Source organism: Coloeus monedula, assembly GCF_965178545.1.
Source record: "Coloeus monedula genome assembly, chromosome: 5".
Classification (NCBI taxonomy): domain Eukaryota; kingdom Metazoa; phylum Chordata; class Aves; order Passeriformes; family Corvidae; genus Coloeus; species Coloeus monedula.
The window spans coordinates 59,344,416-59,361,792 of NC_138785.1; the positions used below are offsets into that span (position 1 = coordinate 59,344,416).

At 35.9% G+C, this 17,377-nt stretch overlaps 1 protein-coding gene across 3 annotated transcripts in view; it reads left to right on the top strand.

Annotated features, from left to right (window-relative positions):
- Positions 1-17,377, top strand: part of LCORL (ligand dependent nuclear receptor corepressor like) — a gene marked incomplete at both ends in the record, with an annotated part of 82,800 nt that overhangs the window by 59,530 nt on the left and 5,893 nt on the right. Inside the window, one exon of one of the 3 annotated variants that reach the window (XM_082281957.1) lies at positions 1,041-5,913. The exons of 1 other annotated variant lie outside the window; for it this stretch is intronic. In XM_082281957.1, coding sequence (XP_082138083.1) covers positions 1,041-5,913 — 4,873 coding nt within the window. Of the gene's footprint in view, positions 1-1,040; positions 5,918-17,377 lie in introns of all 3 variants that reach the window. One more of the 3 variants, XM_082281958.1, reaches the window with a different exon arrangement.

Sequence of the window (17,377 nt, forward strand, 5' to 3'; positions counted from 1 at the left end):
TGAACTAGGTGTTAACTATCTGTTGATAGTTGCTATCCAGTGTAAGGATTTTGTATTTAATTGAAGAAATACCTGTATTAATTTCTACTGTGGAAAATTTTCAACTTTTCAGTATAAATGATTGATTAGGTAAGTAGTGATATTAGTTTTAATAATTTATAAGAAATTGATTAAATAGTTAAAGTAGTATTTTATAAGGTTTTTTCTTTTTTAGTTAATACGTTTGAGAACAACTGCTCAGAAGTCTTTAAATGTAGGCCTACCCTGTATTTGACATTAAAACTTTTATCTTGGAAATTGCTTATTGCAGTGGTGATTATCTCTCTTTCTGTTTAATTAAGGATTCTGTGTGCACACACATGTGTGTTTAATATATTGCAATAAAAAGCTCATGATGCACCACTACAATTTTTTTAAAAACTGAAAGGGAAAATTTTACCTGCAAAGAGCGCTAGGCTATTTTTTCTATTTTCTGTTAGCTTGTTAAGTGTTCTTTAAAAATAAATATAGAAATAAGAATGTCTTTAGAAATACCTTTAAGTGTATCCTGAAGAGTGCTCAATACACTTGAGTATTTAAATATCTAAGAGTGGGATTCAGGAGAGATGGACCCATTCATTCCTCTGCCATAACCTTGAGCCTTAGTCACATACCTTCTCTGTGCCTCAGTTAGTGAAATGGGAGTAATACCAAGCTCACCTGGTCTTGGTGATGTTTTCCTTCATTGATGGTTAAGATAGTTTGAAATATCAAAAAGTTAACGTTGTAATTACAGTTAGGATCAAGAAGCTATGTTTCAAATTATTCTTTTTGCCTCTAACTTCTTCATGATTATTTTTCTTAATGGTAGTTTAGTGCTATCACTGATAAGATGCACATCATTGCCAGTGACACTTGCAAGTATGATTGAATAGTGCAATTAGAATGGAACTGTTTTGTAAACTTCAGGGTTTTAGGCTTGAGTTTAACCATTATAACAAACATTAGATGTGGTGTTTTACTGTAATTTATATTTTGTTTTGATTTGTTTTCATTTTCAGTTCAAGCTCAACAGCTGATGCAAATTCAGAGGAAACAGCTAATTTGGAAAAAGGAAAATCAACATTAAACAAAGTTTTGGAGTCTTTTTGTTCATATCACTGGCAACAGACTTTGGCTATGTTAAAATTCCTAATACAGGATGAAAATGTTCCTATAGTTTGCAGTTGCAAGCAAACACATTTGGTCCACTCTGAAACTCCCAGTTCCCTTACTGAAGAGGATGTTCACGTTCCATTTTGCAGTTGCAATGGACACATGCTGGCACAAAGGTGCAGTTTACAAAATCAAAGGCCAAACACTTGTTTACCACCTCTGTCTGTTTGTATTAAAGATTTCCATTCTTTGCCATGCCAAGCTGTAGCAATTGGATGTATTAAGACAATGGTGAACAAAGCATGTAGTTCTCCTAAGTATTGTGCTGACCAATTGCAAAATTATAACAGTCATTCTGTGAAAGCAGCAGCATGTACATATTCAGCTAAGGACTGTGACGTCTTAAGCAGCGTTAAAAATTCAAACAGATCCCGCAGCCCATCGCCACCTCCACTATCACCTGTACACAGCAAAGAATTTGAATTGTCAGAAGGAATGCTTATGGATTTTCCAACTTTAGACAACAACAAGCTTGAAATATCCGTCAACCAGCCACCATCCCTTTTGCCAGCTGAAGGAAGCAAAGGGGAATTTGAGTATGAAGGTAAAACATGCAAAGGAAAAGAGATTGAATATTCAGATGGAACATCGGTATCAGCAGACCAAGAAAGCAATGATGGTTATATGAACTCTGAGAAAGGTGAACATTCTGCCATTTTTCAAGATTTAATGGACCGCATTAATGAAAAGTTGAAATCAATAGACACTACAGATCTAGCAACAAATCTTGTAAAACTTTCTAGCAGTGACAGGGCACCAGAAAATGATGTCAAATTAGGAGACTTCATAACTTCTCTTTTGCATAATGCTAAGGCAAGTGATTACAGCTTTATGGAATTACTTCGCCAACATGATAAACAAGTGGAAAATAAAATTATCCAGACAAGATTTCGCAAGCGTCAGGAAACTTTATTTGCAACGTATAATTCTCCTGATTCACCAGTCATTCGACGACAGTCTTTGCAAATCAAGAGGGAGCTTGCAAGCCTTGATGAAACTCTTGTAAGAAAAAAGTCTGTTTCTGAGAGAAATGCAAAGAAGTCTACAAAAAAAAAAGATAAAATGCATCCAAATAAAATACATAGTTTTACTGTGATAGAAGATGAGACTTTGCAACATCTTGAAAGTAATCCATGTGTGAATTGCCAAACCAAACCAATGTGCTTTCCAGTACACCAAACAGAGTCTTTCAAACTACCTCTTGCTAATTTTCAGACCAGCTCCAGCTTTCTAGTTCTTTCAGAAAACAGTGCTATTGCAGCCAGCCAGGCGAAACTCCCAAATACACAAGGAGACTGTGCAACCTTAAAAGAGACTGGTCAGATTTCTCTGAAGGATGAGAGTAGTGAAATCTTGGGCAGAACTAAACGTAACATTGTGCCTCCTGGGTGGTACTCTGTGTATGTGACAAACAATATCATGTTTAGAAAGTCATCCAGTGCAAAAAAGTCTTTGAGGAGTTTGGAAAAAATGAAAATGAATAAAAATGTTCATGCTGAAAGATGCAGTGACATAAATATAAGCAAAATTGTGAGAGACACAAATCTGCAAGTTGTTGTGGAGCGTTTAGAAGATACAATAAACTTAGCCAGAAAGACTAGCAACTCATTGTTGGATAGTTACAAAATAAGCCAAAAATTAAAAGCTAACGCTTATGAACAGGTTATCAACCCAGCTACTAGAAGGGGCTTACCTTTCACTCTGAGTGAAATGGAATGCACGGGACAAAGCTTCCTTCCACATTCACATGTGCCAAGCAGCAGTAAAATCAAAGCAATTTGTGTCACAACAAACACACAAGAAACAGTTATAGATCAAGAAATTAGTGACGGCCTTTTGAAATCTCTGACCTTTAATTCAACTGGTTCAGCTTCCAGTAATGGGGACTTGCATGTAACATCTGAAACTGGGGAGATCTCATCTCCCTTAAACTACTCAAGTCCTATTAAGCTTATGTTTGTTTCAGAAGTTAATAGTCGTGAAGGAGTCAAATACGCTTTGACATCTGCAGCTGCATCTTCTAAGGGAAGCACAGATCTTTGTTTGTTTCAGGGGCACACAAACGCTTTGTTAGACAAACAGGCCACAGGTGACCTTTCTCATGCAGTCTGTGTGAAGGGTTGTGATCACAGTGAAAAGGATATAAAGGAGGAGTCAAGCTGTGTTTATGCAGAAGCAATTACAAGCTCTTGTCCGGTTGGTCAGGTTAACATAAATGACTCAAAAAAAAATGAAGAGGTTGTGGAGAAATCAAACAGTAGTGGTGAATCAGTTTTCAAAAGAAAACCTGGTAGACCAAAGAAAATAGGTCCTCAAGTAGTTAAGCAGGTTAAGAGACCTATTGGACGGCCTCCTAAACCAAAAGTAGACTTGAGTGGAAGCACGAAACCTAGACCTGAACTTAGCTGTGGTGGTAAAAGCATCAAGTCTGATGCAGCAATAATGGAAGACGTTAACAGCAACAAAAATATTACTGTGACAGTTGTTTTTGGAAGGTCAAGAAGAACTAAGAGACATGTTTCTGAAGGTAATCTAAATCTCATCAGCATTCTGCCCACACAACACATTGATTCCAATTTTGCCAATGATCCTAGCAAAGCAAGGCACAATGCAGAAAGTGGAAATGCTTTGACTGAAATGGTAAAAGCCTTTCAGAATCCTTCTGTTGAAAAGGAGGTCTCTGGTTATGACTATGTCAGGCCTATCAAGAGTAATCTGACATCACCACATCCTTGCAGCAATGTTATACGACAGATGAAGAAACCATTAACCACTGTTCGAAAACCTGGCAGGCCAGCAAAAGTAAAAATTTCCGGCATATCAGTGACTGTCAGTAGACTTTCACCTCAGGAAAGAAAAGTGAGCATCAGCAATGGTTTGCCTCCTTTACAACAGCAGAATGTGTTAGAAAAAAACATAGCACAGGAAAGAAAAAATCAACTGTGCAATAATATGGGTCAAGTAAAGAACGTGCAGAAAGATTCTAGAGAGGATGGATCACACACTGTTACTACAACAGTGTCAAGAAAACGTGGAATTCCATCGAGACATTCTGCTAGAGACAGAAAACCTTCACTGCATTTTTTGCGTTCATTAGCATCTTCTAGTGCATTTACTTGTAGAAGTGCCTTACTACATAAATCTTACAAACTCCATTTGAAAAAAACTAAAGAGCGCAAGGAGAAACTTACACAGTCAAATCAGAGCACAGCATCCAAAGATACCTCAGAGCCGAGAAATTCAGGAAATGCTAAAAAGGATCTTAAGGATGGTGAATTCGGGCCCATTAATGAAGTATCATTGGATCCCATTTTTTCATCAAATCCCTCTCTCAGGTGGTGGCCTACTTCCACTTCAAGTGACACCTTGTTGGAAGAACTGAACAATAGATTTGAACAGATGACTAATACCTGGTTGAGAGTGGGGGGAAGTGAGTTTGACAAATGCATATGTGATAAAAGGGATCCCATTGAACAAGACTGTAATACTGAAATGTCAGACACTTTAGACTCCTGTCTTGTAGAACTTGAAACATCACCTATAAAAATGCTTTTCCAGAAAAAGTGTAATATGAATGAACTCTGCACCTGGTTTATGCAAACTACAGAAACACAGTCTCTCTCTCTTGTGAGAAAGGCAAATGCTCGCAATCCCTTAGAAGCAGTTAGTACTAGAGAGATAAAGATGGAAACTAAACAATCTGATCCTAGTACTTGCCCTTTCAGAAAGCACTTTAAAAAGTTTGCACTATCCTCCCCTTCAAAACCAGCAGGGAAATTGCAAATATTACATAACATGGTGAGGTCTCCAGTCTTAAGCATGAAAAGTAATTTCACTTTAGCCAGATTAAAAAGAAATGAGTTTAAGAAGTTGCAGCATGACAGGTGGGGACAAACAAAAAAGCTTTATAATCAGGCTCCTGGAGGCTGGAAATCAAAAAAGAAAAATCTGCAGTTATTTTGCCAAAGCCAATTGTTAAAAAGTACAAGTGGGGAAACCCATGATAAAACACCCAAGATCCAGGAGAAAAATACCGTAGAAATCCAGCCCACTCAGGCTTTGGTAGAGTCTCAGAATAGCCTCTTGCCAACTGAAAATGAAGCCAGAGATGCATTTGTTCAACAGATGATGGGATCTTCTGACTTTAACCCACATCCTGGTTTAGCAAATATACTTAAGTCACATTCAGAGACAAATGGAACAATTTGTTGCCAGCAAAATGTTAGAAAAGAACAAAGCCAAGATAAACTGTTTCAAAATACTTGGAAAGCCAAAACCTTTAAAGACTGTAGGATATTTCTGAGAAAAATCAACCATATTGAGCAGCACAATTCATTTAAGTTAAATAATGTCATTTATTCTCCTGAAGCAGTTGACAGTAAAAGCACTCAGGCCTATATGGAAGAAAAAAGACATCCTCTTTTAAGGTCCCATTCTACTAAGCAAAATACATTAAAGAAACAAGAAAATGAAATGGAAACATCTAAAGGATCTAATTCTTCTAAAGTGTCTGAAAGGCTGGATGACCAGTTTCACAGCAGAAAATTAAGTAGGGGTGTAAACCAGGACGATAATCCTGCTGGTAGTTCTGAAGGTCTTAGCAGAATAAACAAAAGAAAAAGTCCACAATGGGAGACCACTGATACAAATTTAAGAAAAAGGCTTAAGAGACAATCATGCAGTAGTGGACAAATGGCACCTTATTACCCAAAGTACCAAGTAGGTAAGTTCGTATTCCCCCCTTCATCTTAAAATTGAAATCCTAAAGAATTGGAGAAGTTAAACAACTAAGCACTTTTCTTTTTTTTTTTTTGCATGTTACTCATTTTAATTTCAGAAAAGTCATGAAATTAAACATTGCATAACATCAGAATAATTCAGAAAGTGCAATTTTAAAATGTGTACAATGTTTTGCACCATTCTTTCAGCTCTGATAAGCTAACTAATATAGTTCAGACAGACAAGAAGTCAAGTTCTGGCATTCTGAAGTCAGTCACGACTGGCTATTGACTTCAAAAGGAACAGAACTTCATTTCATTGTGTAATTTCTCATATTGTGAGGAAGGGTAAATTATAAAATGAAGCATAAATTCAGTGCATTAACATATAGCTGGTTTAAAAAAAAAAATTCATTGAATGATTTCTGTTACAAATCTGTAATAGTTTTGTAATTTTACAGTAAAAGATAGTATTTTGTACTTCTGAAAATTATTCAGTCAGAGACACATTTTAGTATCCATTCCATGCCAAATGAATTCTGCTGACTCTAAGGGATTTGCACATTGGATCCTTACAGAACAATTTAAAGTGCAAAATTATTTTTGACAAGTACAATATACAGTTACTATGCTAAATACTTTGGCTTGGAATCTTTTTAGCCTAGTCTTAAATCATTTTTTGAAGATAGGTATTTATAAATACATTGTATTACAACTGTGATCTCAGAAAGGCCATTATATTACTTAGAAGGAGGGCACACTTGTGAAAATATTTCTTCTGCTGGGTGAAGAGATCTCCTTAAATAGAAGTCTCAACTCATTACAACAAAATTACTAAGGTGTGAAATCCTCACCAAGTAAAGCACAACTTCTGCAATGTAATTTAAATGACTGCCTTTGTAAAAGCAATATTTTATTAGCTAATCTGATATATTGCCCAAAAAAACCCCAACCCCTTATTCAAAATATCAGAGCAAAATCTTAGGTCCTCCTTTGTATTCTATATTGTAGAAAAAGATCTCTGATAATAAACAGGTTAATTTAAGTTGTAATATAAACAATATAATGGCTCTTTTATGCTTTATTTCCTTTGTACTTCATGTGATATGTAGAATTCTTCATATTAAGCTCATTCAGTGTAACCCTGCTTTTTCCAAAGCACAGCATTTTTTTATCTATAGACTACTCTTCTGTATTTTAATTCATTGATTTGGGGCCAAGCTCAACATAAATAACTTGTTTTTAAGAAGTTCAAACTTTGGCACAAAATTGCTGTAAAAAAAAGAACTAGAAAAGGAAAGGATAGCATATATCCATTTCTATATTGCAAATGAAGAAAGAGCTCTCTCATACTTGTAACTCATTGAGAAAATGTTACGTTCCAATTATATTTATCTGTAAATGTTTTCCTTCTATGACAATGCCAGACCTATTACTGTGATATGGTCTCATGTTAGTTTTAATTGGGACTCAATTTTATCTACCTGATAACTTTTGTCCTTTAGTTTTGGATCTTCAGGAAATCTGATAACTATTTTGATATTTTGCATTACTTCATTTACAGTTTTTGTTATTTTCCCTTTTACCCATGGTTTCTCATATCAGTCATTGTCTTTAGAAAGGCTATGATAGGAAGTTCACTGATAAAGGAAATGTTAAAAGACAAAGAATGATGATTCTGTTATTTTCTCCACACTTGTAACCCCAGATCTTTCTTAGGGTTACTGTTGCAGTATTAGGGGATTGTCTGATATTGGAAGGATGTCTTGTTTTGCTGTGTTGATTCAACATTGTGTACTCTCTGCACCAGCCAAGGAAATCATACAAACATTTTTTGTCTAGTATAGCTACTCCCTTAAAAGAAGCAACATGATTTCTAGCTGTGCATGCATGTGACTTCAAACATAATTCCTGCATCTGGAAGTTGAATGCACATGAAAACATCATGTTTCGTTTATATGTTCTTTGGATTGTATTTTTGTTTATGTGGTATCATAAACTATATCATTGTTCTGTTGTCATGCTTGAAATGTTGCTGTAGACACATTTATGGTCAGTATTTGAAGTTTTCTTCAATTTTTGCGGATCTTGGGGACTTACCAAATGTACTTGAAAAAGAGATGTTGTGATGTTATTTTATTGCGAAATATTGTGGCAGGTGGGCAGAATGTTGTTACCAGATTTTTATGTATACTTGGTTTTCATTAGCATGTGCAAGCAGGAATAAACAATTGAGTTCTTACAGCTCAAGGTAGTGTCCAGCAACCAGAACCAGTCATGCACTCACTGCAGCAACAGAAAAGAGTTAATTGCTTTTTCACATTGCCTGTTGTATTCAAGATAAGGTGGCTGATAGATACATGGGTATCTATCATCCATTTGATGTTGGTTGCTACTTGACTTCTGAACTGTTGCTTCAACAATGCATTTGATGTGTTGAGGGGCAGTTCCCTTATACTGTATATCTATCTTCTGGCAGTTTTAATTTCTTTAGCAACACTGAAACACTATTCTCTGTTGTGCAAAGAAAATTACATAAGCATGTTTTTAGGAAAGCATTTGTTTTCAATGTGGTTCACTTGTAACACTGAAGGTCCCATTCACATGCTTTGGACTTGGGCAAAAGGTTTCAAGACAGCCAAGCTGAAATATGAGAAACTCTTAATCCAGCAATAAAACTGGGACATACGAAATACTCAGTTTTAGGATCTTACAACGTACTGAAAAATTTAAAAATCTGTTTTGGGTGGTATGGACTTAATACAGATGGAAAAGAGACTGTGAACCTTCTACAGTAGCAGGCAGTTCTGACATCACAGACCTGTGCACTTGCCCTTCGTATCAGGGTGAGAGTTTGCATACAAAAGATTTTAAAAATCAATTCCTGTCACTTAAAGTTAGGATATTTTCATCTAATATTAACTTTTAAATTTTCTCACATACATTTTGGCTTTTCTTCAAGTAGTCTGGAGTTTTAGAACAGATCTATTGGATTTGTCAGCAGAATATGACTTTTCAATTTTAATTTTTTGTCATGTCTGAATGTGGTTTTTAAATTCTACCTTAATGAAATCAAGTTAGTACTTGAAATGAGAATTTGCTAAATTTTGTGGTCCTTTCAAAGTTGGCTGCAAGAGTTAAGAATCTTAACTATGAAAACTTTGATGTTGTCAGTCTAATTGGTTTCTTCATTGTGCAGATAAAATAACATCTGTATTAATATTACAGACAAAACCTGTCTTAAACTTAACTCCCATTGCCATAAGTTTTCTAAAAATTGGAAGGGAAAATTTTGTGAACTGTTTTTTACATGTCTGTATTAGTATGGCTTTAATATTCCAGTATTGTTGCTTATTTGTCTCATGGTAGTGCAATCCAGTAATGTTAAGGCTACAAATGGGAATCACTTCCCTACTACTGTGAATGATCTAGTGGCAAACAAGATTGTTTTTAGCAGGTTGTTCAGCTTTCTCTTTCATGAAGGACCACATTCTACATCCCTAAATGAGCAACAAATCTAAAATATTAGGTTAGGAAAAGTGCAGAGGAGACAGAGTGTAACAGTCGTTAAATCTGTGGACTTTAAGAAGGCTCTTTTCACAAAGGCTTTTCATCAGAGGGTTGCTTGGCTCTAAAATAAGTTACACCTGTGATGCAGAGGAAGCAGATCGAAATTTTCATAACTGTAGTTGCCAGACAAGAAGTTCCTTTTTCATAGGCAGACATAAACCAAAGTAAGACCACTAACAGGAATGTAGGAAGAATATGAAATGAATGACTGTTCTCGGTAAGTGGGCCATTTTTAATGCAGAACTATAAAAGCAGAAAGGTACACTTGATATATAGTTGGCTATATATGTGTAATAAATCCTTACTCATTTAATGATCTTAATGGTCTCTGCCTCATTCCCCATAATGCCACAACAGCAGCTGCCATACCACAGTCTAATGCTCCATTGTGTTTTACACTCTGGAATTCTACTTGTCAAATTACATACTCTTCCCTTTTCTTTTTCTCACATCATGTGATCTAGTGTGGGTTGTGTAGGTTTTGGGTGCTGTTTAGTTTTACACTTTGGTTATTTACATATTGCCTTAGGGTATGCTGTTCCTCATGTTCTTGTGAGGGTTCTGAGCTAGGGATTTTTACTTTTGCTTCTTTGAATAATGGACTTTTGTCAAAGAGCTTGGCTCTGAGGTCTTCAATTTCCTTTACCTGCTAGGAAATGTAGTTTTCTGTAGTTTAGTGCCATGATTGTTAAGCCTTTGTGTAGGATTTATATACCCCGTTTTGTACCTAAACTGGGGTGCTTTTTTCATCATTTTATTCAGTATTGTTTTGCTATCTGTTTTTAATTTTACCTCTTCAAAAACTGAGAAACTCATAGTCATGTTTTCCTATTTGTCCTCAGTCCTGAGGAAACGGCCAGATTTTTCAGCTTTCTTTAGGGGACTGGTAATATTAAATAAATATAGACAATCTTCTGTCTTTCTTTGTGACCCATTCTCTAGAAGAGAAAATTGCAGTTTTCCAAGGCCTGCACAGTGCTTTTGAAAATATGACAAGTACATATCCTTTTTAAAATCCTCTCTTCTGTTGAGAGTTTATGGCCTCAAAGCAGAGCTTTGGTTGCTGTTAGATAGAAGAGGAGGGAGTTCAATCAACAGAGCCTGTGAAGATGTAACTTGTAAATTAAGCATTTATGTAATCTGACCATGACAGAACAGATTCATTTTGCTGAGACAATTCCACATTTTGGTGTTGAAAATAGTCCTGTTCAAGAAAGATGCTTTCATTCATAGAGGCCTGTGTACTGCGCCTTAGTTTGCATTTCTCTATCATTTATATGCTAAAGCTAGTGCTGCTATTTTCTTTCACCAGATCTTTGTAAAATGTCTTATACTGGAATCTTCAGTTAATTACATTCAAAAAGTGCAGATTCTGTTCTGGAATCGAGGGGGGAAATTAAAATGATGTGAGATGATTGGGTTGTTGTTTGCATGTATTCTTGGGTAGATTTTCCTTTTCTAATTCATCTTTCACTTATCAAAGGATAGTTTTACTCTGACCCCTGATGATTTGAAATCTTCTTCAGATTTTCAAGAGAAATATAATGCCACATGTATTTACTGTTCATCCTTTTGCTTGTGGTGTCCTTTAATTTTGTTATAATTGCACAGTTGTGCCTTAAAGATATTGTTTTAACAACCTTTGGGACTAACAGAAATGTTTTTGTTATTTGATAACAGGATATTAATTTAATACAAATAGTATTTTTGCCATATTTTGCCATACTGCATTTCCTTATCAAAAGCCTTCTTCTCCCCAGTGTTTCCTGTGGTCAACATGAGAAAGAAAGGCTCTCTAAAATGTTCTTGAATCTTGGGTGTCCCTGAGAATGCTGAGTGTTTCTGAAAGCTGTTGACAACCTTCAGGTTCTAACTAAGACAGATATTTTTACTGTGATCAGCAACTAATTAGGTAGATGTATCTAACAGGAAATTGCTGTATAGGGGAAGCCAGATATTTTATGAGCCGCATTTTGCATTTCTGTGCACAGCCCGCTGCAGCACTGCAGCCTCACAGCATGGCAGGTTTGCCCTTGGTGGCAGCTGGGGCAGTGTGTGCTTCCTGTGTTCACTGTCATGTGAAACACAATGGTGTTCTTGGCGGTGGGATCTAGATAAAGAAAGTTTATGGAGGCCTCATTAGCAATTTTTACTTCATAGTTAAAGATTTTATTAGGTATTTTGAAAGAAATCAGAGGAAAATGTTCAGAAATCAAAATTACAGGTCTTACCAAATGCAATTATATAGAAATGTGTGATTTACAGACCTGTACCTGAATATATTTGTATAGGGATATGTGCTGCCTATGAACTGTGAACCTTTTTAAGGTATGATTTTAAGAGAAAATCACTTCTTTGAAAAACTGCAAATAGAACCTAGATTGAAATGCCAACTGGGAAGTTACTTCGGATTTTTTACTTTGTTGCTCACAAGGATTTTTTTAGTAGTGCTTTATAAAATTTTAGCTAGAAAGTAGATCTTATTTCACTGCTAGTCAAATAAAAGATTGAAATTATTGTAACTGAGCAATAATTAGTATGTACTTCACACTCCTAACCAGGTTAGGACTCAATGTTTTGATTGGTTACAGTGTACCTTGATAAAATAATGCTGTTCTTGAGACACATCTCTCTCCATCTTCTCCTTTCAATACATGAGGTATCTTGAATTGCTACAGTTTTCATATCTCCTCCATCTGTTATTTCATTTTTCCCCATTTTTGGATTGCCAGCTTTCAGCAGGCTGACTTGTTTTCTCATCTAAATGCTCACTTTATCATTCATTCTTAATGTGTGGTTTTTCTTGAACTTTTTTTTATTAATTACTCACTTAATAAGATGATCTGTGTTTTCCCTGCAGTTTTGTACCTTTTTGTAGAACAGTGTACACACTTTTTCAAGGAGGGTGATGAGCCCAATCGGGATGTCAAGTCATTGCACATCAGCTTAGCTCCTGTAGTGAAAATTACACCTTTGCCATTGGCTGTCTCTTCCTGTGTTGGCTGTCCTGCTGCTTTTTGCATATCATGACACTTGTAGTTTTGCAGCAGTACAACATTGGCTTGTGCTTCATCTGTGCTCCAGAACAGCTGCCTGTGCCTTTGCCACAGAAGTGCCTGTCCTGCACTGGTACAGCAGCAGGGTCCTGCTGAGCTGTTGTTCATTTCACAGCCTTGCTGTTTCTCATTTTGTTTATTCAGACCCTTGTCTGAACCATGGTTCAGACCAGGCCATTACACTCTGGTTATTCCACATTTCTCTGCATCCTGTCTTCCTACTTTGCTCTTCTTTAGTACCAAACTTTAATTGAGTCTCAGATCATGTATTACCTTTCCTTTTATCCCAAGCTGTGTGTTTGTGAGTGCCAAAGGATACTCTGCAGAAGACAAGTGCAGCCCGGTTTTATTCCTGTTTTGATTTTTACTGCATGTTTCTCACTGTATTCTTTGGCTGGTCCATTCTGTCTGGTCCATACACCTGCCAAGATATTTGTAATACCATGAGCAAGATGTCAGTCAGCTTTTGTCATGGATTTCTTCAAACCCAGGTTTGGAAAGTCTTTCGTGAAAAGCCATACCAACTTTTTAATCCATATTTTTTGTATTGAAGACCCACTATTTTTTTTTTTTTCCGTACAGTTTAAAGATGTCTTTTCCAATGTCAAGATATTTAAACAGATTTTGTCTTCCTAGCTCCATGCTTTTGGGCCAGCAGCTCTAGATGCTTTATAACTTTAGACAAGTTGCAGTTTCTGCTGCCATATTCATGGCAAATTGCACATTCTGTTCTTGTGGGACAGTCAAGCAATTTTTGCTTCTTTGCATTTTTTCATAACTGAAAGGGGACCATTTTCTGATGCTGTTTCCTCTCATGTTCTGGACATCAGTAAAGGCTGCTTAGATTATTCTTCAATTTCTTTGGAGTACAAATAATGGTATCTCTTGCTGTGTCAAGAGGATGTGAACCTTTGGTGAGGAACTTCATGATTTATGGAGGGAAGGTTCTCTTTTCTGTATTTTTTTCTTTGGTTTCATCAATCTGACAGATTTTACTATTTGATTTATCCTTTCAATAGCAGAAACTCACCTGACTTATGTCTGCTTTCAGCTTTATTGGTTCCTTACCACAAATTAGATTCAGGCAGGAGTTTCACAAACTTCTTTCAGTGGCTGTGCCAGCTCACCTACTCTCCATCCTCCACTTACTGCCACATGCTCCTTTCTGTCTCCACTTCTGGGCTTCCATAAGAGGAATCTGCTTCTGTCTTTTATCATGGTTTATCTGTAAGTGGGGCAGGTATCTTAACTTGGCTGCAGCTCTTTCTTCAGTTAAGATCAACTTTAGACCTACTTTTCTTACTTCATGCATACCAGTAGAAATGGCCTTAAAATTAACTTAGGACTTAAAATACTTTCAAAGCATAAGTCTGAATTTCTGCTTGGTTTGGAATGTTTTATATCAGTTATCAAGCAATCAGTGAGTAATGTGACTACAGTCACGTTTTTCCGAGCAGGTCTTATGTAGGTATGCTTATTCTTTGTTTGCATTTTGTAGCTCAGGGTAGAATATTTCTAAATTGTGGTTCTGCTAGGAATTACAATAATGAGGCTTTCACATTTCATATTAAAATACATGCATACATGAAAATTAAGATGTTAGGGAAGTCAGTCTTTTCAGATGGATCTTGTCACAGGTTTCTGTTACCTAAGGTGTGGATTTCACAAATACTCAGAGATTATACTTCATATTTTACTGACACAGGCCTGTCCTCAAAGTTCTCTTATTTCAAACTATTGCAATCTTGGTCCAAACAATGGATTATTTCCCTGTGCATGAAATGGAAGCATAGCTGAAAAATGCTTGTCTAGAAGCTCTTAGAATGACTTACAATATTTTTCTTTAAAAAAAAATTCTTATTCTCAGTTGGATTGTGCTCTCTTACCTATGTGTAAAGTCTTTCATTCTGAATGCAGGGCAAATTTTGGGGAAAAAGTGCTTAGAGTTAGGTTTCAGTGTTTATATTGGGGCACTTAGCATAATTTTCAAAACATTCAATAACAATAATTTATTTTTAAAATTTAAGAAGTTTATTTACAATGCAAGTAAATATTTAAGAGCTATACTTAAGGTATCAATTCTTAAAATAGTGGTGGTTGTTGTTACCTGTCTTTCTAGTTTAAAGTTCTGGAGATGTGTGTTTGAAAAAATTCTCTTGTGTATCATATTTGTTGCTGACATTTCCTATTTATCAGTTTACTACTCACAGCTGGTTTTAAATTACATTTAAGTAGTAGAAATCTCAGAAAAGGAAATTACTTATTTGCAAATTGCTGTTTGACCTTCCTTAATTCAGAAGTCTGGTGGGTTATAAACCACCCAGGGACTGTCTCATCATATTTCTGAGATGATCTCTCTCCATAACATAATTGCATTTATGATGTCAAAAAACTATTATGGATTAAAGATTTGAGCCCAAATGACAGGACTTCCATAACTGCATTCATCACAGCACTGAGCTGGAGGCATTGTGCTTCCTCAGAACAACCTGAACCAGCAGCACACATTGTTCTGAACCTCCAACCTTTGCTTTATTGTGTCTCATGCAAAACCATTTTTAATTACGATTAGGTAGAAAAAAAATAGCAAAAACTTTTCTTCTGTTATAGTATGTTTCTAAGTCAAATACAACAGTGCTCATCTGCACAACAGGTGTTTAGGGTGTTTTTAATTTATTTATTTGCATTCTGCTAACTTCTAGTAATAACTAGAAATTAGTTTCCTTTCAGGGAAGTTATGATCAGAGAAAGGCTTTTTTCATGGTGGTGCCTAGAAGCTAAGAATTCATTATGTTCATCATCAAATTAATCATGCCTCCTTTCAACTGTTGGAATCATAGCTGCTTTTTGTTTCCAAGATCTTTTAAGACAGTATGCTATGAACAATTCGAGATCATAGGATTATTTCTTTTCTTTAACAGGTTATGTACTGTCATCACTGGCAAATTATGCCCTAAAATTTTATGACTACTTCATGCCCACTTCAGTGACAGCTTACATTAATATTCTACTTCCTTGTTCTTGAAGAGCCCTGTGCCTTCTGTGGACTGCTAAATAGTCTATAACACCACAAAACATGGTGATTCTTGTCCAAAAGATCACTGTTTTATATAACTTTCTCAGTCAGGCTGCTTTAAATAATTATAACTTAAAAAGGGGGAAGGAATGTTGTTGCTATTTAAACTTTTCAACATGTATTCAAGTCTGCCCTGTATTTTTGGGAGCCATCAGAATGGAGCTCTGTACTTCCATGGCTGTGCAATCCTGATTAATTTATGTTTTTAAAAAAGCTTCGTTACCCAAATTATGCAGTGAAATTGCAATTTAAACTTTTTATGTTGCCTATGATCTGTTGTCTGTAATTTTCTGAGGCTGACTGGTTTTGGGGAGAAAGTCATGTTCTTTCTCTAACTGCACTCTGTAACCATTGCCATCCATTCCACTTGCCAAATGCTTACCTGAAGATGTAACCATCTGCTGTTTGGTGTTACTGTTGTGCTGTGGTCTTTGAAGATGAAGTACTAATGATTACTACTGCATATAATTTTGTTTCTGTGCATGTTAAACTTAAAGCTTGAACAGTGGGATATCATAGATTCAGAAAATAACTACCAGTAAGTAATGCTCTTTCACTGTCAGGCCAAGAATGCTCACAAATTCCTAGTTGCCTCTTCGAGCTATCTTTCTCATATATTTTGTATATATTTCATTCCTGTTTCCTTTCTTTCTATTCTTTTTTTTTTTTTTTTTCCTCAAATCAGTAAAACAATTCTGACTTAGTCTGAAGAGCAAAATAAACTTTCCACCATAATTTCAGTCTGGCATTATGGCTGGTTCTGACTTCTCACCCTGTCTTTTGTCTCTATTCAGTTCACCTCCTTTCTTGGTATTTTGTACTGTTTTATTTGTCTTAGCACTCCAGCTGTGTTAAACTCAGCTCTTATATCTAACTTTTAAGACTCCCTGAATATTATCTCCCCAGCTTGCTTTGATTGATTTCCAGGGCATTTCTTCTCTCTCAGATTCCCAAATGGGATTCCATCCACACAGCTGAAGTATGTTATTTCATAGTACAATGAGAATCCATTTGGTAAATGGAAAAGAGACATTAAACATTTTCTTTGTAGATTTGGGTCTTTTTGGGTTTTGGCATTGTGGAAAAAATAAGTTTAAATTTTAGAGACAATCAGTCAGACTGTGCATGCTTGGTTTACTGTCTTTTCAATATCTGTTACATTACCAAATCAATCTGTGTTGGAAATCATACTGAGGCTACTGTAGTCATTGTAGATTTTAACCTAGTACATTCCATTAGTTCTTTTTTTTTGAGAAATGGAGTAGAGTCTGTACAAAGAACTTTTTTTAATTCTGCTAATGTTTTACTATTTGTACTCAGTGGTTTTGAAACCTTTCTGTAAAAGCCTCGAGTCAGTGCTGTGTGTCATGGGTGCTCCTACACTTTCCAAGCTACCAGTTTGCACATCAGTGCTGGTGGTGTTTAACAAGTGCAGTTTGCAGAATTTCTGTCAGACAGGAGGGTAAGAACCAGTTTGACCTTGCTCTCACATAGTGGGTAAGGAGATGTTTTTATCTGTAAGTATTGCAAAAGAGTTAGAGAAAGATAACCCTACAGTGATACTTTCATAGCTGTTTTACAGCATACAAACACACAGCGTTGAAGGCAATCTCTGATGGGAAATGCTGAGGACTGACCTAACAGATAAGAGACATTTTTACACATTCCTGCTTTTTATTTTTCCTACTTTTTTTCAACATGTTGTGACAGATTAACTCAGCAAATATATAGTACTTGAGCTAGCCAGATTCTTTGAAACTTTA